The sequence below is a fragment of the Ovis canadensis genome, chromosome 1 (genome assembly GCF_042477335.2).
Source record: "Ovis canadensis isolate MfBH-ARS-UI-01 breed Bighorn chromosome 1, ARS-UI_OviCan_v2, whole genome shotgun sequence".
NCBI classification, from domain to species: Eukaryota; Metazoa; Chordata; class Mammalia; order Artiodactyla; family Bovidae; genus Ovis; species Ovis canadensis.
In genome coordinates, this window is record NC_091245.1 from 27443178 (window position 1) to 27470082 (window position 26905).

General features: G+C 49.1%; 3 protein-coding genes across 9 annotated transcripts in view; 2 read left to right on the forward strand and 1 right to left on the reverse strand.

Annotated features, from left to right (window-relative positions):
* ZFYVE9 (zinc finger FYVE-type containing 9) overlaps positions 1–5931 on the forward strand; it is a 116242-nt gene extending 110311 nt beyond the window's left edge. For both annotated transcript variants that reach the window (XM_069591811.1, XM_069591820.1), the window contains exons 16-18: positions 1172–1277; positions 3681–3857; positions 5361–5931. In XM_069591811.1, coding sequence (XP_069447912.1) covers positions 1172–1277; positions 3681–3857; positions 5361–5522 — 445 coding nt within the window. In that variant the 3' untranslated portion in view covers positions 5523–5931. The remainder of the gene's footprint in view (positions 1–1171; positions 1278–3680; positions 3858–5360) is intronic.
* Positions 1–26905, forward strand: part of SCP2 (sterol carrier protein 2) — a 981293-nt gene that overhangs the window by 210253 nt on the left and 744135 nt on the right. The gene's annotated exons all lie outside the window — the stretch shown is intronic.
* On the reverse strand, positions 11797–24594 carry CC2D1B (coiled-coil and C2 domain containing 1B). Of its 6 annotated transcripts, none has more exons than XM_069591857.1 (25): positions 24423–24552; positions 24152–24266; positions 22756–22842; positions 21442–21586; positions 20288–20391; positions 19767–19919; positions 19200–19325; positions 18845–19004; positions 18483–18664; positions 18250–18325; positions 18036–18146; positions 17829–17959; positions 17545–17617; positions 17211–17344; positions 16669–16786; positions 16414–16586; positions 15899–16024; positions 15309–15367; positions 15117–15233; positions 14665–14738; positions 14467–14525; positions 14221–14272; positions 13672–13771; positions 13424–13514; positions 11797–12311 (listed from the first exon to the last, which is right to left on the reverse strand). In XM_069591857.1, exons 3-25 carry the CDS (start codon positions 22819–22821, stop codon positions 12183–12185), a joined length of 2559 nt encoding a protein of 852 aa, XP_069447958.1. In that variant the 5' UTR covers positions 22822–22842; positions 24152–24266; positions 24423–24552; the 3' UTR covers positions 11797–12182. The 6 variants fall into 6 exon arrangements, with proteins under 6 accessions (XP_069447958.1, XP_069447972.1, XP_069447966.1 ...); XM_069591871.1 differs by having other exon boundaries at positions 24061–24266; positions 24423–24535; XM_069591865.1 differs by having other exon boundaries at positions 24000–24266; positions 24423–24528.

The following is a 26905-nucleotide window of genomic DNA, read 5'->3' on the forward strand; positions in this document are numbered from 1 at the left end:
GGTTGTTAGGTTGATGGTGTGAACTGATACGAGCAAGCATCTATATTATCACAACAAATTCTATAGTTATTAGGACAAAAAACTGGTAGTCTGACAATCTGATGCCATATGGTATTGGTAGCTAACAACAAGTAGGTTGTCCCTTCCTACAACAGTGGCAACACCTTGGAAAAAAGAACAAGAACTCATCAGGGAAAACTCTCAAACCCAGGAGTTCAGTGTATAGTGTGTAGACAGAATGTTTTCTAGCTTGTCCCACAATGTCAGGGTATCCTTTCTCAAGAGAGTTCTTATCAACTAAGGCTGCTCTAGTTTTTATACTGTCTGATGAGTTAGAAATTAAACTTAACAGTGTTTAAATAATTTTAATTCAGTCAAATGTAGCATGTCCCTGATAGTCAGCTTTAGGCTAAATTTGATCTATAGATATTTTATACATAGAGATTCAAAAACAAAAACAGGTTTGAAAGTTGTTAGGAAAAGTTCACAATTACTTTGACGCCTCATCAGATTGAGTGTGTACATCCACATATTTAAACTTGGTATATTTTGGAGGACACGACCATCAGATGTGGCCTTTCAATTCAGGAGCCTAGGAGTGCTATGCAGCACTGAAGGGAACTTGTTTCAATAGATAATATAGATGCACGTTCATCAGTTCATACCAGCACTGTCATAGTTAACATACTTGGTCAAATAATTCCTTTAGTCTGTAAACACTGAATTCCTATGTTGTGTGTCAGACCACGAATATAGCACATGGAAATGAGTATATCATGTACCTTCCCCTTCGGAAGTTTGTGAGGCAGATACACAGACATGGAGAGTATGATGTGATGGGTGTGGTGGTGGAGCAGGGGAGAGCAGGGCTGGGTGCGGGTCTGTGCAGTCACTGGAGGAACACAAGAGGAAGAGCAGACTTGGAAACAGTTTCTTTACGTTAAATAACCAGCTTCTGCCATCAGGACTCCTTTTCCGTATGTGTGTCCTCGGAATTATTTCAGTGCACAGGCCCCTCCCTGAGAGCTCTGTTCATGTACATTTTGGGGCAGTGGCTTCTTCTTTTGTGATGTTTTGCATAGGTGTTTTCAGCAAGGCACCCAGTGTATGATAAGAGAGAAGTAGTTCTTCTAAGAGCTGCTCCCATCTCTTTCCTTTGTGTCTGTTTTAGTGTCCTAAGTCCCATAGATGGGAAGTCCATGGAGTCTATAACAAGTGTGAAGATATTCCACGGATCAGAGTACAAAGCGAATGGAAAGGTCATCAGATGGACCGAGGTAAGGAAAAGGGAACTTGGCATCCTTGATCCCCACTTTGAAGACAACTTTTTACTTGGCCCAGAGACATTCTGGACTGATTCTGGAGGATAGAGGGAAAAAGTCTGTTACCTTCTATACTCCAGTTCCCTCTGGTCTGTCTTAGCTCAATGGGAGGAAGTGCACCAAGTGTGGCCTGCAGCAGGCTGACATCTCCGCCCCATGAACTAGCTTTTAGAGATTTGTTCACATTGGACCTCAAGAAAGGGTGCATCTCTGAAGAGTACATACTGTCTTTGCTGGATTCTTCAGAAAGCTAGGCTGGTTATGTTGCACTCAGTTATAACTTAGATAACACTGTCTTTTAAAAATAGACTTATCTTACAAATAAGAAAACTAAAGCTCAGAAACTAACTTGACAAGGATTGCATGGCAAATAAGCACTGGTAAAGTCCTGATTCAAACCCAGATGTAGCCGACTCCTAACCTGTTTTCTACTATATGTTTCTTAGAGCTGTATTAGAGGCTTACCCGGGGATGAGAGGAGCCAGGCAGGGACCTCGTATATGTGTATGTGCATGCGTGCGTGCGTGCTAATTTGCTTCAGTTGTGTCTGATTCTTTGCAACCCTCTGGACTGTAGCCCAGCAGGCCCCTCTGTTCGTGAGATTCTCCAGAATCTCATGTGAGATTCTCCAAGAATACTGGAGTGGGTTGCCATGCCCTCCTCCAGGGTATCTTCCCGACCCAAGGATCGAACCTGTGTCTCCTGCATTGGCAGACAGGTTCTTTACCACTAGCACCCCCTGGGAGGCACATCAAACAAGTTATAAAGTTTATTTTTTGAGAATAAACAGGTAGGTCCTGGATCTGTTGATTTCTTTTGAAACTCATTTATACCTGTCTATAAAAATCAAGTATTAAATTATAAGATCTCTAGGATTTCTGGAAGCTTTGAAAGTGTTAATTTTTTTTAGGTTAAGAAGTTCTGTGACTTCTACCTTTTCCATTTTACACACAAGGTAACTGAGCCAAGGGAGGATAAGTGCCTAGTAACCCAAGTTTACTAGCTGGTTCCTGACAACACAGAGACTAGAAGTTCTTGAGCTGTTGTTCCAAGTGACATCTTTCATACCAGACTTGGCAATTTTATATGCAGCTGAGTGGTTTTATCTGCTTGCTTTGTAATGACCATCTGTTTGACATATCTTGAGTAGTCGAGGGTCTGAACATGTGAATGTCTTTATTGCTTACGGAGTAGTTTGACCTCTGTTCCCTCTTCTTTGCTCCCCACTAATCCCCTGAGATAGGGAGATGAGAAATGAGAAAATATATAATGAGAAAACAGTCTCAGGGAGGCCAGGTGACTCTGTGACTTGTCTAATGCTGGTTGCTGGCAGAGCAGGGACCAGAGGTCTCCTGACTCCCACTTGAGAGTTCCGTCTGTCGCTTCACACTGCCATTTTCACTACTGCATCGGGCAACAGGCTTCAGAGCTACCCCTCTGCAGATTCTTAATCTAAGCTGCTGCTTATATTAAGCCATAAGTCAAGTATTGGTATAGAGAAGCATTGTATATTTACCTGTCTGTGTCTTTTATGTTTTGCTTTTTAAAAAAATTTAAATGTATTTTTTATTTGAAGGATAATTGCTTTACAGAATTGTGTTGGTTTCTGCCAAACATCAACATGAATCCGCCTATGTTTTGCTTTTATATCATTTACACAATAACCAGAGAAGGTAGGTGCTTCCCATTTTACAGAGGCAGATCGGCATCAAGAAGCCAGAGGACTTGCTCATGAGCCTCCTCTGTGTGATAGGACTCAGGTCTCAGTTCCAGATCTGCTGTGCTTCCGCCTGCGCCTAGTGCAGTGTTCAGTTCACAGACAGTGACACAGCTTTGACCTCCGCAGTGGCAGAGCCATGTGTGGTAGGAAGAGCTCTGTCTGTGATGAGAAGCAAAAGACGCAGATTCTCACCTGTGGCCTGAGCAAGCGCCCTCCCTTCAATGAGTGAGCAGTAATATGCAGGTGTTGGGTGATGTGATCTATAAGGACTGTTCTCTAAGATTCGAAGATCATTTCCTTTAGAAAGTTGCCCACATATTAGGGAGTCCTTTTAGAAGTACACAGTGTAAAATATAAGCCTCTCCCGGATCTGAACAGGATGTACCATTACCACTGCGGCCATGGCTTTAGGGAGATCAGTAAGTGGTAGCTACCATCCTGTGGATGCAGAGACTGTGAGAGGCAGAGGCTGTTTCTTCGATGTGAGATGTCAGTGCCCTGCTTTTCTTGGTGTGTGTGTGTCTGGTCTTCCTGCACATCTCAGGGAGTCAGGGTACTCGTACCCATGAGCTGGTGCACTCATTTCTTCCCACATCTCCTGGACACAAGCTTGAAAGTCTCTCTTGTTTGGGGAACAGGTGTTTTTCCTAGAAAATGACGACCAGCACAACTGCCTGAGTGATCCTGCAGATCACAGCCGCCTAACGGAGCATGTTGCCAAGGCCTTTTGTCTTGCTCTGTGTCCCCACCTGAAGCTTCTGAAGGAAGATGGAATGACAAAACTGGGACTTCGTGTGACCCTTGACTCAGATCAGGTAAGAATCTTAGCCTCTGAAGCAGGTCTTGGGCAGTGTCTGTTTTCTGACACCCGAGTTTTCTTCCTGCAACCCAGAGAGTGCAAGTCTCTGCACCTTGGGCCTGACCGGATGCAGTCTTTGGCTTTCCCTCTGTTGGCAATACAGCTGGGTGTGCTGCTTGGTCCGTCTCTGAACCCCGTGAACCCTGGCCTCCTCACCTGAACGTCTTGCCTTGTCGTTCTTTTCAGTGTGGGGTAAGAAGTGTGAGGACCTGCCGCCCCTGTGTGAATGACATAGGGGCCACCCTGCCTCCTTTAGAGAGCAGGTCCCAGGCTGTCCCATCTTTTGTTGTTTTCTTAGTCCCACTACAGCAGGCTTCTGCTGACTGGTCTCTGCAGGTCTACTTCTTGTGGTTTTCTTACTGCCAACACTGCCATGCTAGACTTGAACCATTTCCCCATCAGTTTCCCTGTCGGTGCGGGTCTCCTGTGGCCGGGCCTTCCTCCCTGTCTCTCACTAACCTCTTTGTGTGCTCCGTGTAGCCACAGTCCAGTCTTGAGTGCAGCCCACCCCCACCTCCTGGTCCCAGTGCCTCTTGTGTATGGCCTAGCACTCTAATCTCTCTACATTTCTTTTGGATTTTTTTATTTATTGTTTGGGGGCGGCATGTGGGATCTTAGTTCCCTGGCCAGGGATCGACCTGGGGTTCTCTGCATTTGGAGTGCAGATCTGTAGCCACTGGACAGCCAGGGAAGTCGCTCTTTGGGATTTTAGATCCCTGTGACATGCCCCAGTGCTCCTGCTTTGATGCAGTTGTGTCGTTATCAGGGAAGATGTGAAAGGTCATATGTTTAGCTCCATTTCTTGACTAGTCATCAATCAACAGATAGTTATTTCCTACTTATGGTCTTGCCCAGTGCTTTACTAAGCATGTCAGGGTAATACAAATGAGTATTACAGTCCTTTCCCAATGGTACTGATAAGCTGACTGGAGAGAGAATTACTTCACGTAAAATAAGAACCAGCACTTTTTTCTACTAAATATGTGGGGCCCTTGAGGGCAGGAGCTCTATTTACATTCATGCTTGAATTCTTGTGTTTGTAGGTGTTTAAAAAATGGTATGTAGAGAAATGGATGGAAGGACAGGTGTTCAGTTCCTGCTGTGTTAGGGAGTTTACCCAGTATATTTCTCATTTTAACTTCCACAACCAAAGGTTTATGTACTGCTGCTGACATGCCACACCTCTCTGTGCCCCCACCTCCCTTCCTGGGAAACTGAGACCATAACAGGTTAATTGTCTTGCCCAGCATCTCACAGCTACCAGGTCCTTGGGGCAGGATGAATATATGATAGGATGGTACATGACAGTTCTAAGGAAGAGAAGTTTGTGTTTACTGCCAGTGTCTAGCCCCTGGCTAGAAAGGACAACTCCTTTCCTGCTCAGCCTCCTTGGCCCTCAGCCCTCTGGAGAGATCTTCTCTGTCCAGTAACCTGTCATCCCCTTCTTTCCACGGTGTAGGTTGGCTATCAAGCAGGGAGCAATGGCCAGCCCCTTCCCTCGCAGTACATGAACGATCTGGACAGCGCTCTGGTGCCGGTGATCCATGGAGGGGCCTGCCAGCTCAGTGAGGGCCCCATCGTCATGGAACTCATCTTTTATATTCTGGAAAACATCGCGTAGACAGAGAGGACTTCATTGTTTTCTGTTCAGACCTGTTGCAACAGCAGTCATACCCAAATCATTTGCACTTTAGAACTGGAAAATTAAGCTTTTGTTAACACTATTAATGGGGGGTGGGGTGGGAGTGGGGGTTTGGGGTGCAGGGGTGGGAAGGGGTGGTGGAGGGACAGATGTTCCATAATTCTAAGTCTTCTATGCATTGTCCACCAAGAAGATCTGGGCAGCTTCTGTTACTGCACAAGTTATGCTATCCTTGCAGCTAATCCCCTTCTGTTACTGTTTAGACAAGAATTCTGCTCCTCTGTTTTAAGATTTACTTTTGGTCTTGTGCTCAGAAATGCTCAAATGGGTACAGCCATCACCAAGGGTGGGTGGGAGGGCAGAAGGGAAATAAAAAAATGAAGCATCAGTCTTGAACTCTTTATACAGAATTGATGTAAAAAGGACAAGTTTCACACTGATCTTGTCCCAGATACAGCAACCTCACGAAGTCACATTTATTTATTTTTCCCCTAGATTATTCATGAAGTGAATCAAAGACCCAAAGGATTATCTCTTCTATCCAAAGAAGGGCGACTCAGTATAAATGAGGTCACTTGAATAGTAAAGCCGACAGATTATACCCAAGACGTTTGTAGTTATAATACACACTAGAAACATTTTATGTATTTTTGGCATCACCACATGGCTTACAGGATCCTGGTTTCCTGACCAGGAATTGAATCCTGTGCCCTGGCAGTGCAAGAGGGGGGCTCTCCACATGGGAGGCGTTTAAAAAAATATTTTATTGAGAAATAATTTAAACTTCCAGGAAAGTGGCAAGTTAAAAAAAAAAAATCCATGTATGCTTTGCGCAGATTCACCTGTTATTACAGATTAATTTGTTGGCTTTATCAGTGTTCCTTTCTCTCCTTTTCTCTCTCCATAAAAAACTGAGGCACTTGAGAAGCACACTGCATGCATCAAAGTCCTTCACCCCTAAGTACGTTAATGCTGCCTTCCTACAAATAAGGGTATCCTCTCACATCACCACAGGACAGGCGCCACTTCAGGTTGACACTTTAACCCAGCGTCTGTCCAATAATGTCCTTCACAGCGTCCTTCCCACCCAGTGAAGCTTCCAGCCTATATCAGACATGGTAAGTTTCTGTCATGACTCACCTTTATTTTTTATGTCATTGATATTTTTGGTGAATATAGGTTCCTCCAACTCATTTAACAGAAAATGCCCCATTTTTAATTTGGTTATTTCCTCAGAATTAGATGAATTATGCGTTCTTGGCCAGAATCCTACTCAAGTGATGTTGTGTCCTTCTTGGGACATCACATCATGGGTCGCTGAGGTGTATGTCCTTCTGCCCTTCATTGATGATAAATTTTTACCTGGTCAAGGTGTTGTCTGGTTTCTCCACTGGATATTTCCCCTCTTGGAACAAATAACTGGTTTGTGTAGAGATAATCTGATCATGTGGAGATCTTACTCATTGAAATGTCCCCGTAGATTTAGCATTCTGATGTTTCTTGCCTGACTTGATCTTTTACTATGATGGCTACAAGATTTTTCAATTCCAGCACTTCCTGTTTATCAGTTGCACTTGATTTACCTATAAGCCAACACTCTTCTTTTTATATATCTATTTATGAAAGTTAATGCTGGTAAAGAATTCTCCTGCAATGCGGGAGACCTGGGTTTGATCCCTGGGTTGGGAAGATCCCCTAGAGAAGGGAAAAGCTAACCACTTCAGTATTCTGGCCTGGAAGATTCCATGGACTATACAGTCCATGGGGCTGCAAAGAGTCAGACGTGACTGAGCAACTCTCACTTCACTTTCACACCCGTCATGTGTGTGCGGGGGGGAGGGGTAGGGTGTGGCTGGGGGAGAGGGGTGTGGCCGGGGGGAGTGCTGCACTGCACAGCATCTGGCATCTTAGTTCCCCAACCAGGGACTGAAATCGCATCTCCTGCATTGAAGGATGGAGTCTTAACCCCTGGACTGCCAAGAAAGTTCCCAAAGCCCTTTCTTATTTATTCATTTAATTAACTTTCATTACGGACTTGGGATTACTCTTTGAATGGTTCTAATTCATTATTTAGGTGAGCTCCCACATCCTTGTGACATGCTCCTGTTTCTTAACACTTCCTTTTCTGGCCTAACAAGATGCCCCAGTGCCATCTTGTGCTTACCCTGTCCCAGCCTTGGAATCAGCTGGGTGGTTTTTTTTAGTGGAAGTGGTATTAGAAGCCAGGATTTGGTTTTACCTATGACATATGTGATGCATTCTGATCATTTTCTCCTTAATTAAAAATTTTAGTCAGACAAAATAGATTGCACAACCCACAGTTTGAAAAACACTGCTGTAGGGCAGCTCACTTCCTTGTCACTGGCATCTTCTAAAACCCCAGGCCAAGCAGGAGGCTGGGCCCTCTGCGGTGAAAGCACAGCTCCAAGAATCCCCTGGAAGGTAGTGCAGGCCTGGGACAGTGACAGGCTGCTCCCCAGTGGCTGCAGCTAGGCCTAGTACTTGGCAGTTACAGGCTGATGAACTCCCTTTAGGTTAGTAGCTGTTTTCTGAGGCCCAAAGGTGTCTCGTTTTTGTTTAGTCGCTCAGTTCTGTCCGACTCTCGTGACCCCATGGACTACAGCCCGCCAGACTCCTCTATCCATGGGATTCTCCAGGCAGGAATACTGGAGGAGTGCCATGCCCTCCTCCAGGGAATCTTCCTGATCCAGGAGTTGAACTTGCATTGGACTCTACTGCTGAGCCACCGGGGAAGCCCAAGGTTTATCCCTAAAATCCACATTCTACATCTGCCTCTTCATAGGCTTCACTGATAGTGGTTGCAGAGGGCTGGGATTGTAACCTTTCCCATAGCCTGGGAGCTTCCAAAGGAAGAACGAGTGCCCACTGAACACCAGCTTGTGAGGACCGAGCCCTGGGCCGTCACCCTTAAACCTGACAGGCACAGGGTGCACTTGTTAACAAGGGTAGTAGGAACCTGGGGTCCAACATCCAGCTTGGTCTAAACTGGAGCTTCCACAGGAGCTGGCTCTCTTGGTTCAGTCCTATAGGAGTTAGCTTTCTTCCTTCTCAGCTAAACAGACCTTGCAGTTGTACACATTTCTTCCAGATCAGTGCAAACCTTTATATTCTAAGAACAGACTCTGGCCTTGCAGAGCTGGGTCCATTCTTAATTGCATAAAATGTCCTTTATATTTAACAAAATCATCTTGTAGAATTGGACATAAGATAGCCAAGGCTAGTTTACTGTTTTCCCTTAACTTTTGTTTATATACTGTATGCTGTATAGAACTGGAAACATCATGTTTCTAAATAAGGCAGATTCTTCTATAATGTAAACTCAGACTGAGATATAGAGATCCTATAATGAGGAACAGAACTGCCATTCTGGTAATACTACATTTAAAAAAATCACCAAATTCTCACCAAATGCTAGGCAATGTAGTTTCTCCAGTTTTTTTAAATCAACATGTATCTGAGCACCTACTGGACTCTTGGTCAGTCGCTCAGTTGTGTCTACTCTGCAAGGCCATGAACTGCAGCATGCCAAGCTCCCCTGTCCTCCAGTATCTCCTGGAATTTGCTCAAATTCATGTCCATTGAGTCACTGTTTAACTATCTGCTGCTCTGTCACCACCTTCTCCTCCTGCCCTCAATCTTTCCCAGCATCGGGGTCTTTTCCAATGTCAGCTCTTTACATCAGGTGGCCAAAGTACTGGAGGTTCAGCATCAGTCCTTCCAGTAAATAGTCAGTTCATTTCCTTTACAATTGGTCTCTAGGGCTATAGATAAACTGAACTTTGCCCTGCGTAAGTTCCCATCCAGTGTCTTCCCTCATCTACACTGGTTCCTGAATGCTGGTGAACCCAGAATTTCCAACTAAATTTTCGTCTATCATAACTAGTGATTTTGGGAATAATTTATGCACTTAATGCACTTCAGACAATAAGTCTGCTGAACACTTGTTTCTAGAAAAAGTCTGTGATAGTTGTTTAATAATTATGCTGAAATAATTTTAATAATGACGGTAATGGGATTTGGAGGACTGTAATGTAGCCAGAAGGGAAAAGGAGCATAAGAGGAATGAGAATGTCCATTCTAGAGTTTGGGAAGCTGAGGCTAAGAGAAGGGAAGAATCCATCTGTGATGGAACTGAACCAGGTGGAAGCTTCCTGGTGCTGCCTTCTGCCAGTCTCAGCCCCACAGTTTCATCTTCAAAGCAGCTGCCTTAAGGGGTAAAACAGTGTTTTAAAACTGCCCACAAATATTTGGAAAACAAGCACTCAAAAACTGGGAAGAAACAATGTAGGTTTCAGAATAGAACCGTGAGAAAGGAAAGTAATAAAATGCAAACTAGTTTACCCTTTAATTGTGAGCAAGACTTCCTGATTCTAAGATAAATTCCTTCCATATTGTATTCAGAAGAAAGTATGTCCTATACAATTGAAAAGAAATTTTAAAATTTAAAAATGATTTGGGTCGTGGCTGGTTCCCAACTGCCCACAAGTCACTAATCTGCACTGCTGAATTGCTGTATTTGGATAAATCTTAGCACAAGATGAGGCTGGGCAGGCTCCTCCCATGCCAGTGACCCCTGCATGCCTGGGCTACAACAAAGGCCTTTTAAGAACCTCAGTCTCTAAGTCCAGTGGGAGGCTTTGTCCTGCCTCTCTCAGCCTGGAGGTTCTGGTTTTCAAAAAGCAAAGGGCAGTGGAGCAGAATGAAACTGAACAAGTTATGATGGGAAATCTTTGAACCACAGAGAAAAACTTGCTATCCAACTTCTAACAGAAGACTGAGTTTAGACATTCCCAGTACTGGTCAGAAACTGCAAGCCTTCTTAGCACTTACAAACCCTGAGGGGGAAACTAGGTTGAGTCAGGAACCCCCTTTGGTTTCCCTCTGCTCTAGGCCACCTTATGAGGGCTGACAGCCCTCCTTTTCATTCTAGATGGCTGCTTGTATGACACACAGATATGGCTGCATTTAAGTGTTAAGTCTCACATCTATGGAATTTTTAGTAAGATTAGCCTTAAGATTAGCTAGACTAGCTTTCTAGCTCTCAGAAGTTATCTGTTGTCCCTGTTGTTACACTATAAGCTCTGCTCTTAAGGGCAGGGAAGTGTGGTCCAGCTGCATCCCAGAAAAAGACACACACACAAAAGCTCAATCCCAAATTTGTGTTTGCAGGACTACAATCATCAGTAAGTTGAATGTATCTGCTTCGTGTAGAGTCTTAAAAATACTATCTTCAGGAATGCTTTGTTAATGTTGCAAAGAAAGGGGGGGAAAGATGGGTGTTAAAGTTTATTTCTAAGAGATGTAGACTACTGCAGTTTTGAACATTAAATCTACTGCAAATATTGATATAAATCACTCCATGATCTCCCATCTGTTGACAAAAATAAATCCAAAGAATTTCTTGGGAAGAAATTTAGGGATTTCCCTAGGTGATTAGATGAAGAGGCAAGGCTTCTCCTGCCCTGTCTCTGAAGAGGAAGCCATAGCTGCAGTTTCTGTCAATTAACAAATGTTACTGCCCCTCTGGCTTTTAAAAAGTGACGGGTGGGGGTGGGTCGGGGCAGTGACATGGAGGAAGGGCTTTTAAGACTTTGGTGGTTATTTTGTGAGAACTTAAATCCCCTACAATGAATTAGACCTAGTTTCTTAAATAAAATCAGTTACATTTCACATATGTATATATATATAAATTTTTTTTCTTTCTTCCTCAGTTAACTTGTCTTTCAGTCTCAGGTATATGGATCTAACTCAAGATAACCTTGCTTTCACTTCCCACCACACAGTCCTGAACAAAATTCCACCGAGTGCGTCAGGAAGCAGGGACGCTACGGCAGCAGCTGTCAGATGAGGCACAGGCAGGGCTGGGGGTCACCGCGTTGTGTGGGCCAGGTGGCTGCTGACCAACTGCAGTCACAGAACCCTGCCCCACCCTATGGGGGAGGGGGGTCCAGATCACACTTGAGCTTTCCCATCCCTTACAGTTTTATCTTTTAAAGGCACGTCTAGAAATGGTGCAACTGAGGGCTGGGGCAAGTTGCAAACAGTTGATTCACAGGGGTTAAGGGGTTGGTTACAAGGCTCCATGGCTGAGCAATGAGGCTGTCCTTTCCCTGCTCGGACAGAGAGGCGGGGGGAAATCCTGGAATCCAGCCTGCTTTGGTAGAGGCCTGGGGAGAGGCCAGCAACAGGAAAGACCAGAGCCGTGGTCAATAATGCACGTGCTTAACAGGTCTTTGGTGCTTGTGTAGCAGCATCTCCTTTATGTACAAAGACTTCTTTAGCCAGCAAAGCCCAGGGGAAAAAGCTGGAGAAGAGTCGCTGGCCTGACTCCACTCCACCGTTGACCCTGTGTTGCACAAAGCACAGAAGTCTAAACTGCAGTGAGTGTACAAGTAGATTTTCAGAAGGGTTTCCTGACGACAGACCTGGGAGGTTAACTTCCTTCCCCAGTTCTGCTGAAGATCGTGAACCAGCCTGAGCCCACCCCAACAGTTTTGCCTCTTGGTCTTCCTCACAGATGAGAAATTCCTCGGTTTTCTCCTTAGATATGAGTTGAGTACCGGAAGGGTTCCCGTGGGGCTCAGGCAGAGGTTCTAAGGGCCCAGAGAGCTGCCCACCTCACAGGCCCCTGGGCTCCAGGACCAGCCAGTTCTCGGTGACCATCTGCACATCTTGGCCACTCAGAGGCTCCCGCAGCCTCACCTTCACCTCCAGCTTGCCCCCAGTGGGTTTCCTTCCATCCAGGACCTGTGGGGACCGCGGAGAGGGAGATGGTAACTGAGGGGTGGGGCGGGGAGCAGGCAGCTCCCTGTGCTCACAAGGTGAGAGAGGAGCTGAAGCACCCCGCATGTCAACAGAAGAGTCTCCACTGCAGGACAAGCCCAACCTCCTGCTGTTTGGGTTCGGTGGTTTTAGGTAAGTCTCAGAAAATACATCAATCCAAATAAGCACCAGTGCTCTGACGTGGAGGTGAGAAATCTAGAGCTGTGTTATTCAGTTTGCCCCAGAGTCCCCTGGCAACTCCTAGAAGAAATGCTCTGGCTTTAAGGCACAGCCTGAGAACCACTGAGCCCAAACCCTTGGTTCACAGATGGCATGAGGGATACAGCCACACGGTCCACTGTGCAACAAGGTCGGGACATGCCTGCCTTTTCACCCACCGTGCTGCTTCGTCCTGTGCAGAAGAGGCAGCTGGAGAAAGCAGTGCTACAGGCTCTAAAGTCTGACCAACCTCACTGGGGCTGATGCAAAGCAGGCCCCACTTACGAACAACTCTCCCAAGCAGGCAGAGGCAATGCAGCAGGAAAAGCCTCAGCCTATGAAGGCACCAGCCAAGGTCTGAGCCCAGCTCTGCCAGAGACCCTTCTCTGTGGATCTCAGTTGCTATCGTCAGGGGCACGTCCCTGTGAAATTCAGTGAGTTCAGGGCAGCTAAAGGAGTTGTCTGGGGGTGATTCCTAAGCACACTAGCTGCGTTCTGGTAGGTCCCTCCTTGGAAATACCTTATCAACTTTATGTCCAGAGTTTGTTCTACTTCATCATGTTGCCACAACTGCCTCAACCAAAACCTGCTCCCAGACACCTAGGAATTCGTGTGCGCCACAATGACAGCCATGACCAGGCCCCTCAAGGGAACATGAAGAGCTCGGAGTGTTGTGGAAAGAATCTAGCTACTTCCTTTCTGACACAATGAAATTTTCTCAGACCCTCTGTATTTCATCATTTGTGAAATGGGAATAGCACATACGCTACAGAACACTTACGGATATTTTTACAGGCACCAAAAGACCTACAACAGGGACTGATATTCAGAGAATGCTGGCCCTTTTCTGGCCAAGTCCTCCAGTTTGCCCACCTTACCTCCACAATCTCTCTGATCTCACACTCATTCTCCAGCCGCTCCAGTTTCAGCTGGGCTGTGCCAACCAGCTTGTCACTTCTGAAGAAGGATCTGGAAAGCCAAGAGTCAGCAGAGGACTGGACTGGGCAAGGACAGCAGAAATGAGCTGGCTAAAACCAGCACAAGAGAACTGGAGCAGGGGCTGCGGCAGCGGCAGCAGCCAGTCCCTCCTCCCAGCCCCTTGGCAGTGTGAGCAATGGGCCCTCACCCTTTGTGGAAGATTTCAAACTTGATTCCTTTGTTTTGAATCACTCTCCTGAAGCCCCGGTGGTTTCGGTTGATATTTAGTTTGAAGAGTTGATCAAATTCTGCAAGAGGGGGAGAAGGAGGAGGGACTTGGCTCTCAGGAATCTCCTGACCACATGGAAACTGGCCCACTTGCCTCCACTGTCTTTCTGCCTGCAATTCAGAGTCACTGCCACCAGAGGGAGGTAGAGCATCCCAATCCTGGCTTTGAAGTTCACCTGGACAGTTCTTGTTAGACGCAGATCGTATCAAAATGGGAGTCAGGATTCTTGGACTCAAGTCCCATTTCCACCACCATTTTGCTTTAAGGCCCTAGGCAAATCCCTTTACCTCTCTGAGCTTCAGCTTCCCCAACTACATTCGAGAAGTAGTAGTAATACCTGCCTTCATCTCCCAAGGTAAGTAGACCAAGTAAGATAATAGATCTGAAAGTACTCTGGAAACACAAGTGCTGCACACGTGTATCAGAGGGGGAGGGGGAGGAGGAAGCAGCCCCCATGTAGGTCCTCACCTGGAGAGTTTGTGTTTTTCACCACAGCTGTTTTGTTTTTTTGAGCCTGGTCCTAAAGCAGTGAGGAGAGAGAAGTCAAGACAGCTTGAAAAAAACAGAGATACAGGCCCAGGAGCTCTGGTCTACATCAGTGCTGAGGGAAGGGACCCCTAAAGGGAGTGAGACCAAGGGATGGGGAGAAAAAGAACCCAGGGCCTTGGAAGGGAAGATGGAGCTCACAGGACCCTACTGCTATCGGAACCTCACCGAATTAGGGTAGTGGAACTCAAACCGCACAAAAGCATCCAAGTCGTCAGGGGTCACCCCTAGGGAAGGAGGAGGATGAGTCAGGGTCACAGGGAGTAGCCAGGAGCCCCAGCACTTGACACAGAGGAAGAGCCAGTGCCTCCTACTGGCCAGGGCTGGAGTGTCTGGACAAGAGAGTAGGGGTGGCCCCAGGGCTACCTGGAGGGGCTGGGAGGTTCATTCCCCGGACAACTATCAGATGCATTTCTGTGCTGTTGAGTTCTGCAAAGATCCTAGAGCCGGGAAGCAAGGAGAGCAAAGTGAAGGAGAGCAGTGGGAAAAGGTTACCTCTTCCAATGCCTGCCTATCCAGCTGGGTGGTGGTCAAGAGGAGAGTGGGCCCAGGGAAGCAAAACCTGTCTGAGTCTGAGCAGCAGAGCTGGAGTGAAGGCCTCAGTCTGTGACTCTAGTACAGGGCTCCTAACCCAGCGACCACACAGCTCCAAGCCCCTCCTCACAAGCAGGCACCCCATCCTGCCCCTCCCCAGCCCCAGGGCCTATGTCAGGGCCAAGCCTGAACAGCCTCACTCAAGGGGCCTAAGTCTCCACCCCTGGCTCTCAGCCTCTTGCCCAGTCCTGCATGGAGCCACGGTCTCCCTCAGGCTTTGGCACCTCACAGTCTGGAATGTCTTCAGCTCAAAGTGGTGGCTGGGAGGGTCCAGGCCTTGAGCCTGGGCCAGCTGCAGGATCTCAAGCTGCTGCTTGCGGTCTTGAGCAAGCTTCTCAAACCTGACAGGAAAAGGTGTACACATCAGCATTTCCTGCTTCCTACCCCACAAGCTCTGGCCCCAGCCCTGCACTTACCGGGTGGTCTCAGCCACGTTGCCCTGGTGCATGAACTGCTTGGAGAACAGCAGACACTTCTGGAAATGGGGGGTGCAGAGTGACTCCGTGGTCCAGAACAGGACCCAACTAAGCTGGCCTTCAAGGCCTGCCCTCTGAAAGCTCCAACCTTCTGTAGCCTCCCCCTCTCCTTCTCCAACATAATAACCCAAGGTCACTGTTCCCAAGTCCCACTGCACTAAGTTGTTGCTGTTTCCTCTATTGGGGATAGCCATTCCCCCAAATTCCCTTAGCAAATTCCTCTTCTTCCTCATCACTTTAGCAACCAGACTTGCAGGCAGCATTCAGATAGATACACCGAAATATACAAATGCTCCTCAAACACGTCTTTCTCCCATCTTCAAGGTAATTCTCCCTCCACTCTGTTTGAAATTCATAGCCCTGCAAGAGGGGTATTAATCATCCTATTGTACAGATAAGGAAAACATGGTTTAGAGAAGAGAAATTCCTTACCCAAGATCTCACAGCCAGTAAGCTGAAGAGCTAGAATCTGAACCCTATCTTGCCTTTCGCCAAGGGGAGGCTATGGGCACTGGAAGGGGAGGACTGACCTCATGTTGCTCCAGAAGCATTTTTTGTAGCTGAGCATACACCTCCTCAGCCTTCTGAGAGAGTCGCAGGTCCTCATGGTGGATCAGGATGAAGTCACCCTCCTCATCCGTTAAGGGTGAAGGTACCTGTCCAGGTCACAAGGCCCCTCAGGGGCCCTCGAGAGTCAAATTACTCCTCTACTGAGCCAAACAGACCAGAAATCTAAACTAAATGTTTCTCCAGCTTCCAGTAGCCCCAAGAGATGGGAACTCATTGCCTGCCAGCCTACCCCAGCACACTGCTCTGTTTTCCATTGGCCTTGCCCGGCCTGGTCACCTCTTGCCACAGGCATGCCCCCGGGGCTCTCTTGGAGTCATGGGACAGGCAGACACATAAGCAAAAACGTTCTCAGCTGTCACCACGTCCTATTCAAGTACTCTCTCCTTCAAGCAACCTTGTTCACAGTCCTGCTCATCAAGACTGCCACCCACCTCGCTGCCCAAGAAGTCCTGCTGCTTAACCAGGCGACACTCACCTTGGAGAGGTCCACAGGGCGGCCAGCTCGCACCTGGGTGATCTGAGCCTCGAGGGCTTTGGCCACCCGCAGATGGGCTTTGGCCTGCTCCAGGTCCCGGCCACGCTTGGCCTGCAGGGCTGCCCGCTGGTACTGCAGTTTCCGTGCCTCCAGCAGGGCCAGCTGCTCTCGTGCTAGAGGGAGGGGACACAGGTGAGAGCCACACCGCTTCTCACCACAGCCTTCCCTCCTCCATCCCTCTTCTCCCCAACTCACCAGATGGACTCAGCACCTCCTTAGAATTCGACGTCTTGGGCTCAGGCAGGGGCCGCGATGAAGGGACGAGAGGCTGTGCTGGCTTCTTGGCCACTGGGGCCTGGGCTGGGGGCTCATCCTGCAGGTGCCCAGGAGGCTGTCACACGGGTTCTGTTCCCCACCCTGGCCATGGCAGCTCCCTGACTCAGGGTCTCTTCACAACACTGTACTGCTCACTGTGTGGCCTGAGATGAATGGCTTTCCCTCATGGACCCTAGAGAATCTCAGAACCAGAAGTCTCAAAAGTTCTCTGCGCTAACCTCCCAGCGTGAGAGAGTAGGGGAAAAGGGATCGAACTGGGCTCTGAAGTCAGAAAGACCCTGGTCTGATTCCAGCCCTGTTAATTCCTAGCTGGGTGCCCTAGCCCAGGTTTTTATCTCTATGAAATAAAAGCAAAAATGTCTACCTTGCTGGGCTTGTTAGTATGGACACCAATGTCTGGGTTTACCCCTCATCGGCTGTTTCCCCCACCAGTCCCCGGTGTCACGGGCCCTCAGCCAAACCTTGTCATCCTCCTCTTCCTCTACTGGGGCTGTATCCTCTGAGGAGGCCAGTTTCCGGGCAGCTGCTAAAGTAGCTGCCATCATATCCTCCTCAGTAGCCATGGTGGGCTCCAAGCCAGGTATAGGGGGGAATCCTGCATGAGAGAGACACTGGGAGAGGGTTCAGGGAGCCTTGAGGATGCATCAGGCTGCTTTGGGTCCTACTGGGGTATTCCTGGCCATGGCTGGGATGGGTAGTTCCCCCAGGGTGGAGGCTGATATGTGAGAAATCATTTCTCCCTCCCCTCTATCCTGCTTAGAGACCTCATGAGCCCCCAGGCCAAACCCCACTCACCTGGAGGAACAGGTAACTCGGCAAAGTCAACTTTTCGTCCTGCCCGGTGGGCTCGAATGGCATCTTGATATTGCTGCAAGAGAGGGAGGGAGGGACCTGTGATGGGCAGCAGTCACAGGCTCTACTCAAGCAGAGGCAGGAAGAGGAAGACGAAGACAGCAGCCCCAGGAGGAAGGAGAGCCCCTGAGACGGCAAGAGCTCCAGAGACACACAGACAAGATGAAGACTCAAAGACCAGGGAACAGACGGACAGCAGCTGGTCAAGGAGGCAGGCTGCAGCCCACCTTGGCAATGCGCTCGTGCATCCGGGCCTTGCGCTCATCCCCACTGCCCCGAGCTTGGGTGCCTGCCTCGCGGTACTTGTTCAGCCTCTGCTGCAGGGCATCCAGCACTGTCTGTGGCTCAGCAGGGGCCACTTGAAAGGAGAAAGGAGACAGTATTAGCTCTGCCTGCCTCCCCCCAGGTCCCCACTCCAGTGTCCCGAGGCCTACCGGGGGCTGCTGGGATGTCAGAGGCCATCACTGGGTGCATTCGCTCCACTGCCGGGGGTGTATCTGAGGGTGCTGTTGGGGCTTGGGAAGCCTGTGGAAGGGGCTTCAGGTCTGGGGAATCCAGAGCACAGGTGTAGGTATGGGTAGGGATGCTTGGCCAGCCCCAGCCCTAGCCTGAGCAGGCTGCCCCCCGACCCCCCACCCTGATACTGACCCTCTGGTGATGGGGGCATGGCACTCAGGTCCACAGGCTGCCCCTTCTCCAGGGCCTCCAGGACAGCAGCAAATCTCTGTGGTAGGAACACGGTGGGAACATAAGCCAGGGAACCCCAAGGATCTGGGCTGAAAAGCACCCCCCAGACCAGTCTCACTGAAGCTTGGTCAGGTCACTGCTCACATCTGTGAAATGAGGGGCTGGACACAGGGCCTCTGGACCAGATGCCATACCTTCCCAACCCTCATGAGCTCTCGGGCACGGTCTAGGTCTCCAGCCCGCTTGGCATTCAGAGCAGCCACTTTGTACTCTCTCTGTCGGGCCAACAGCAGGGCCCGTGGGTCTGGGTCTGAGTCGGGTGGGGCAGAAATACCAGGGCTGCACAAGAGGCTTGTCTCAGGCTGGGAGGGCTTGTCTATGGAGAAACAAAAGAAAATATCAAGGTCAAAGGAGGTTTCCAGTGCCTCCAGGTCTGGCTAGCCCGAGAACGTCTTAGGGAAGCTGTGGCTGATGGCCACGGACATTGGAGGATGGGGAGGCAGGCCACGGGCCCTGACCCTGGGAACTAGGCCAGGATCTGACTGTCTGCAGATACCTGGCTCCACGGAGGGGGCAGCAGGGGCTTCTGCTTCAGGGCTCCTGTCGCTTGTTTCCTGGGGGGCCAGAGGCCTTCTGCCCAAGGCCACTGGAGGCGGGATCTCACCCTCACTGATCTTTTTGCCTTTCCTCACAGCAGCCAGCTGGGACTCCAGTGTCTGAGAGAGAAAAGAACCAGAAACCTAGCCAGCCACCATGGACTGCAGCCTGCTCAGACAGGCCAGGGGTCCTTCACCTCCACATTCCGGTGGAGCGGCTTCCCCTCCGCTGGACCAAGCTCCTCTGGTGCTTCTCCCTTCACTGCCCCCAGCCTCACTCCTCCCAGCGCTGGTGCCCAGCTGAGCCCAACGCACCTTCAGGCCGCGCTCACAGCGCCTGGCTTTGGCCGCTTCACCTGCCTCCTGAGCACTGGCCGCAGCCTCCTGGTAGTTGCGGATCCGATCCTCCAGCAGGGCCTGCAGCCCCCGGGGCCCTCCAGCCTGTGGATACTTCAGTTCAGGGCCTGGCCACTCCAGGGCCACCTAGGCCCCTGCCACTCCCTCCTTGCAAGGAAGCTGCCCCAGAACACGAAGCGCCTGGATTCAAGGAGAAGGAGGGCCTAAAAGCCTCAAGGTGGGAGACAAAGACTCAATGGAGAGGCCAGAGGCCATGTCAGAGGCAGACACAGAGGTCCAGACAATCTGTGGAGGCCGGGAAATGGCTGCAGGGGGCGGATGGCAGAACAGAGAGGCCTTTGAGGCTGGCAGCGGCCAAGGAGTTTCTCGTGCTCAGTCTCGGCTCGGGGCAGCTGCTGGAGGAGGGCTCTGCAAAGGGTTATTACCGCAGCGTCCCTAGACAAGCTGTGCTCCATGTGTGTTCTACAGGGGCATGTAGGCACAGAGGACACAGCCCAAGGCACACTGGAGACCTCCGGAACCTACCTGAGCTGCTGGGACCGGAGCTGTCAAGAGAGCTGCTTGCACCGGAGGTTCGTTTTCCTGTTCCTTCTCCTCAGGGCCACCCAGGCTGGCTGTCTCATCACCATCCAGGGCCCCAGCCTCCTCATCTGTACCCAGGACCTCCTGCAGCTCCGTCTGGGGAGACACAGATCCCAAGAGTTGGGAGCCTCACGATCATACCCATGACAGGACCTGAGAATAAAGGACTCTCTCCTCCAACTGTATTTCCCAGCATCACTCACTGTGCCTGAAAGTCCCCTTTACCAGAACACTCCTACACCCTTCCAATCTGATCAAGGACAGCCCCCCAAACAGTGAAGCCTCCAGATCTGAGAATCCCCAAGTACAGAGCTCAAATGTCAGGAGACGTCTCACACCGTATAGTCAAGACAAGGGTCCAAGAAAGGCAAGGCACTCGCTCAACATCAGCATACAGAGGGACAAACCCAGGCCTCCTCCACAGCTTGACCACAGAGCCCTCAACACCAGCCTGGCAGACGCACCAGCAAGTCTGCATCGTCCTCCAGCCCTTCCTCCTCTTCCTCTTCTTCCACATCCCGCATGCAGTCTGCTGCCAACTTCTCGATGTGGGCCATAGGCAGGGGGGCTGGGGGAAGAGGGTCACAGAGGGTCAGAGCAACACAGAAAAGGTTCCCGAGGAGTAGAGGATGGTCTCCAATCCACTGTACTGGCAGATACACCCAGGCAGCTTCCTTCCACAGCCAGAGTCCCACCTCTGCAGGGAAACTTTTCCAGGCCCTCCAATAGGCATCAGGCTACTGCCTTCTCAGCCCTTTTACTGTGGCAGTTATTCACAAACATAGCCATCCATTCCTCCTAGCCACATCTTTCATATATGAAGATTTTTAACATCTGAGCTTCCCAATGATTCCACAAAATAGGTAATACTAGGAATTCCCTGGTAGTCCAGTGGTTAGAACTCTGCACTTTCACGTCTGAGAATCCAGCCAGGGAACTAAGATCGGGTAAGCCGCGCAGCACAGGTACCACTCCCCACGCCCCAAAAGTAATATTATCCTCATTTTATATATGAGTAAACTGAGAACTTTATTAATTTTCCTAACATTGCAATCTCGGTAAACACGCAGAGTCAAGATTCAAACCCAGGCTCATCAAACCCAAAGCAGGTTTGTGCTGAGAGAGAAGGGATGGCCACAGTTCTCCCAGACCAGTCGGTCCCTTCAGGGTCCTCCTTGCTCTCAGTTCAGGGACATGTGGGAGGGGAGATGGCTTTCTCTGAGGGCTCCTGGTTCCCTCTGGCCTCCCCCACGAGGCTTCAGGTCTCTCTCCTCTTCAAGCTGGGCAGGAAGATACCACTTATTCGTTCATTTGATACAATTTCTGTGCACTCATTGTGTGACCGATTCAGTCTGTGCTGAGTCCCTGGCCTACACCAGGCCCAGAGACTCTGACTGTCCAAAGGGAGAGGGTGCAACCCAGGAAGGAGTGCGCTCCCCCCACACAACACACAGGCAAGTGAGCAGAGCAAGACGGCCTCTCAGAGGGAATGCTGCAGAAGCGACAGGAACACCAGAAGGGCCAGGTGATCTGGCCGGCTGCCCGCAGCTGTGAGGAAAGGCCCGTCCAACCACCTGCCTGAGCCACCTGGTCCCAGCACCAACTGTGGCAAACTCACCCTGCCCCTTGGGTGCTGGTTTCCTGCCCGTGGTCCCTGCTTCCCCAGTGAGAGCCAGCAACTCTGCCTCCAGGTCCCCGTCGTCTTCAGCCTCCTCCACCCCCAGCAGCACGTCCTCAGGACTGAACTCCACAAAGAGTCCGAGCTGAGAGCAGAGAGGGTTTCTAAGAACCATACAAGGAGGAGAGGGTGGAGCCCAGCCCGAGTCAATCCGCAAGAGCTAAGCGGCTCCCTGCGGGGCCTAACTTGCAGAAAGGGAAACTAAGGCCTCAAACTTTACTCCTTGGGACACTTATCTCCCTGGTGACTCTACAAAGGACCCAGTAAGATCCCACTGCCATTACTAACAATAACAGCACCAGCTGCCAGGCAGGGTACCTGGCAGTCTACGTGACTATCTTAGTTAATTTTCAAAATCCTGAGGTAGATCCTATTTCCTTTTAAATTGTGGTAAAACACATGTAACATGAAAATTACCATCTTAACCATTTTTAAGTGTAGAGTTCAATGACATTAAATACATTCCCACTGTTGCATAACTATTATCACAATCTTGCAAAACTGAAACTACACCCATTAAACAACTCCCCATTCCTCCTCCTCCCACCCCCAGGGTAACCACTACGCTACTCTCTGTCTTTATGACCTTTAGGTCCTACCTAAAGTGGGTCCTATTTTTATCTCCATGTTCAGATGAAACTGAGACAGCCCTGTAAGTGTGGCAGGGCTGGAATTTAAAATAAGGTCTTAGGGGATTTCCCTGGCCATTCAATGATTAAGACTCCGTGCTTCTACTTCAAGGGGAATAGGTGTGATCCCTGGTCAGGAAACCATAAGATCTCACATGCCACAGGGTGCAGCTAAAAATTTTTAAATAAACGAGGTCTTGTGACTTGAGTCTATGCCCTTTATCCTACCACCACCCTTACCTGCCTCTTTTAAGATAGTAACAATAGGCTAAGAAGTCTCAAATTTGGGCCCAAAAGAAATAAAGGGAGAAAGTGAGCAGGCAGATCCAATGAGAACACCCTAAATTTTGGTGGTTCCTGAACTCTCTGGGTCGTTCACATGGAGATGGGCATTGCAGGGGGAAGCCTGGGTTGAAACACAAGAGAGTTCAGGCCTTAGCTTCCACATGTGCATGGCAGGGGCTGGTCCAGAGGGTCTCCATGGCTTCTGCCAGCTTACGGAGGCATGGCTGAAAGTCGCTAGACTTAACAAGGAAACCACACAGGACCCAGTTTGCCCAAATTGTAAGAGACCCTTACCCTCAGATTGACTCAGAAGTGAAGGTGAAGGAGGCTATATCCATACCTGCTTGGCAGCTGCCACACCCTGGCCACTGGCCTGAGGGCCCTTCCGAGGTCTTGGCCCTGGCATCTTGGCAGCCTGGATACCTGTCTAGTGGGGAGTGGAAGAAACTCAGACTGGAGCAGCTTACAAGCCCCACCCCTAACAGGTGTGGTTAGTAAACTCCCAACTCAGACAAAGAAGGCAATGCTTAATATGCTTAACATCCAAGGCTGAAATACCTAAGCTGGAAGCAAAGCACTGAAGCAAGCAACAGAGAAGCTGGAAGGGAGGGGACCACCTATTAATACCGTTAAGAGCGGAGAGTGGACACAATCAAAAGTCACTGAACTGATTTAATCTGGATTAAACCCAAGAGGTTGAGTGGTGAGTGGCCTAAGAAGGCAGATCAGAAGTTAACTCCAGGTACAGGGAGGGTGTAAGGCTTGGCAGGATTCAGAAAGGCTCTAAAACTGTGCTCTTAAGCATGGTTGCCCTATGTGGCTGCTGATGTTTAAATTTAATCAAGTTAAAGTTTCTGTCCCTCAGTTAGTGGCTACCATGGGCCAGCACAAATAATGAACATTTCCATCACTGCGCCAAGTTCTATTGGACAGTTCTGCTCTAGAGAAATCTGACTCGGTATTCAGATTCTCTCCAAGATCTCACAACCATTCACTGGACCTACTATGTATGAGACCTTGCGCTAGGCACCCGGAGGGCAGGAGTGGATGTGACATGCCCTCAGCTCTCAAAGAACATTCACATGGTGGAGAGCCCCTCACCACTGGACAAAACCCAAACAGGGATGTGCCAGGCGCCTCGGCTGCCCAGGGCCGGCCCTTATCCAGCAGAGAGAGAAAAGGCTTCTTGGAGAAGGTGATGCCTGTGCTGAGTCACGAACATGTTGAGGGGGAGGAAGAGGAATAGGATTCCAAACATAGGGAACAACCTGATAATGGTTCTGAGGTGATAACAGCTTGACTCGCACAGGGAAACTAAGCTGGGATTAGTGCGGCATACAGTGTGAGACAAGAGACGCTGCAAATGTCAGCAAGGGGCAAAGGAGAAAAACTCTGAAGCCTGAAGCAGTTTGGGCACGGTTCTGAAGGCAAAGGACGTGAGGGGATGAGACCGGCGATTCAGAAACATGCCCCGTGGCTGCAGAAAAGAAGGAAGGAGGGAAGGAGGGAGAACGCAGGCTGGAAGCCGTCTCGACACCGAGCATCGTGAATCGGTCCCGGCGAAAAGGGAAGAGGCTGACGGACCGTGGGGTCGGTGTTGGGGAGAGAGAGAAGTGGACCGATTCCAGAGTTAGAGAGGTACAACCAGTAGGACTCGGAGATTAACTGGCTGTGCGCGCACGGAGGAGGCGCTCAGAGTGACTCCAAGGCGTCAGATTTCAGTGACTTGGGTGTACCGCGGGTGGTCAACTGAGAAGGGGACACGAAGTGAGTGGGTCGGCGAGACTCGTCAAGTCTGCGGCTCCGGGGGCACCCGACTGGAGGCAGCGGTGCTGGACCCAGATGCAGGCTCTGGAGAGAGGAGGGCAGGGAGTGCGCAGGGGAGGCGAAGCCGGGGACCCCACTCCCGCGGCAGGACGCGCCGCCCTGCCCAGCCCTGCCCGGCCGCCTCCATCTCCCCCGCCGTCCCCTCCTCTTCCCTGGCCACAGGGCGGGTTCGCGGCATACCTCGCGGCGGATCCGAAACCGACCCGGGCCTTCTCCCGCCCGGTACCGCCCAGGCCTCCCGCGGCCCCTGGGCCGCCGAGGCAGCCGTGACAGGAAGCGCCCCGGCGGGAGACGCCTCGCGCTCTAACACGTGACTCCACGGCCGGTGCGGCGCGAATCACGCATGCGCAAGGCGAAGCGGGCGTGGCGCTCCAACAGGTGACTCCAAGGGTGGAGTTCTCAGCGCGCAGGCGCCTTCGGGCAGGTAACGCCAAGTTCTCTGAGAGGGTCTTTGCGCCTTTCCTCATTGTTCCGCATCTGGAGCAAACGCAGCAGCCTCGCCGTCTGTACTAGCCCACTTACAGGTTTCCCGCCAACCTTCCTCCGTCACTCCCATTCCGAGGTTGCTTGGGTGCACGCTCACCTATCTAGCTTCAAGTCCTCATCTCGCCCCTGTCGGCGGGGAGGGGAGGGTGGTTGCGGCCGCCGCCCTACAGGAGTGATTTCTCTGCCTTTCCATCTCTGTCAGTGTCCTTTATCATTTGAGTCTCTAGCGAGAGAAGCTCACAGATTCCTCTTAATCTTGCAGCAGCTAAAGGTACTTTTTCTAATCAGAAGGCGGGTTTAATCTTTAAGATATGAGAGGCAGTACTCATTGCACCTCTTTATAGAGTCACTTCAGTTTAACACCAATTTCTTACTCTCCTACCCTGCAAGCCAGTGCAATGTAGTGAGGGGAAAGAAGCTACCACCTGGAACCTTGCAAACCGTTTCCTCCTGCCTGTTTCCTCAACTTCTGAATTATCTTCCAGTTTCCTTGGACAAAGAGCTTTTCCACTTCCTTACTTCTTTTTGGTGATTTCTCCGAGGAAGAGACTGTCTTTACTATTTTATATTTTAAAAAACCCAGCTTTTCATCTTGGCATACCCTTTGGCATGCAGGATCTTAGTTCCTTGATCAGGGATCCATCCAGTACCGCTGCAATGGAAGTGCAGTCTTAAGCACTGAAACATCAGGGAATTCCCCATCTTTATTGTTTTAAAATGGAAATTTTAGGGACTCCCCTGGCGGTTCAGAGGTTAAGACTCTGGGCTCTCACTGCGGAGGGCCCAGATTTGGGGCAGCAACCAAGATCCCACAAGCCACACGGGGTAGCCAAGAAAAAAAGTATTAGAAATAAAGTGGAAATTTCACTCCAATATTTCTTTTCATTAAATTTGAAAATATTTTACAATGAAATATTTAAGACATTCAAAAGTGTTTAACATTCACTAGAATGCAAGCTACTTAAAAGCAGTTTTTGTGCTTTATCTAGAGCAGTGCATGGTACATAGTAGGTACTCAACGGTTTCTATTTCTTGTGTGAGTTAAATACATGGGCACTTACCTTAAGTTTGAGAAATATAGTTGAAGCTACCTGTCCACCTCTCATGTTGCAACCCTTTCCCAAACAGATAAAATCTCCTGATTTTGGTGTTTATTATTCCTGAGCATTACTATTACTGGTAGACATATTGTACTGTTTTGCTAGCTTTAACATTGTGTCGCTATCACTCCCTGCACATATTTTTCCTTAACTCCTTTTTATACTCAACCTTGGTTTTAAGCTTCATGCATCGATCTTTTCATTTCTGTATGGCATCTCATAGTATGAAAATAATTCACTTTTCCAATGGCTTGCCATTAGCGCTGTGGGTGTTCTTATACATTCCTTGTGTATGTGTATGTTTCTCTAGGGTGTATTTCTAGCGGTGGAATTGCTGGCTAAATAGGACTTTATAGATTAAATATTACCAAATCATCCCCAATGCAGTTGTCCTAGTTTACACTTATATCAAAGAGGCATTTGGGTTCTCATTGCTCCATATCACCATGGAAAGATTTTTTTTTAATAGATATGAAAGTGTTTTGACTTGCAGGCGTCTTTTACTATGTTTCTAATTTGTTAGCCATTCATATTTCTTATTCTGTGGATGTCTGATTTACCCATTTTCCCTTTTTCTTATTGTAAAATACTTTATTCTGACACTGACCCTTAGTCCATTACATGCAGTTTTAAATATATGCATGTGTATCAGTTGCAGATACTGTTTCACTCAGTGCCTTATCATGATTCTCCTTAGAATAAGGACATTCTTCTACACAACCACAATAATTTGTCACTCATAAATCTTGACATTTACATAATCCTATTACCTAATATGAATATAGTCCATAATAATGCTTATAACTGTATTAATGTCTTAAATCCATGACCCAATCAAAGTCCTTACATCTACTTAGCTATTTAGCTCCTTTCATTAGGTAAATTTTGATTTCCCTGATAATTCTTATTAGCAGTAGGTTCACAGCAAACATTTCTGGCAGGACTATGACATGGATGATGTGTTTTCCTCAGTACCTGACATGAGTTTTTAGATATCAGTTTGTTCAGTTGTTGGTTTATCAGAATTAACTTGCAAAGTTATACAAAAAGCCCTACCAAGATTTTAATTGGAATTTA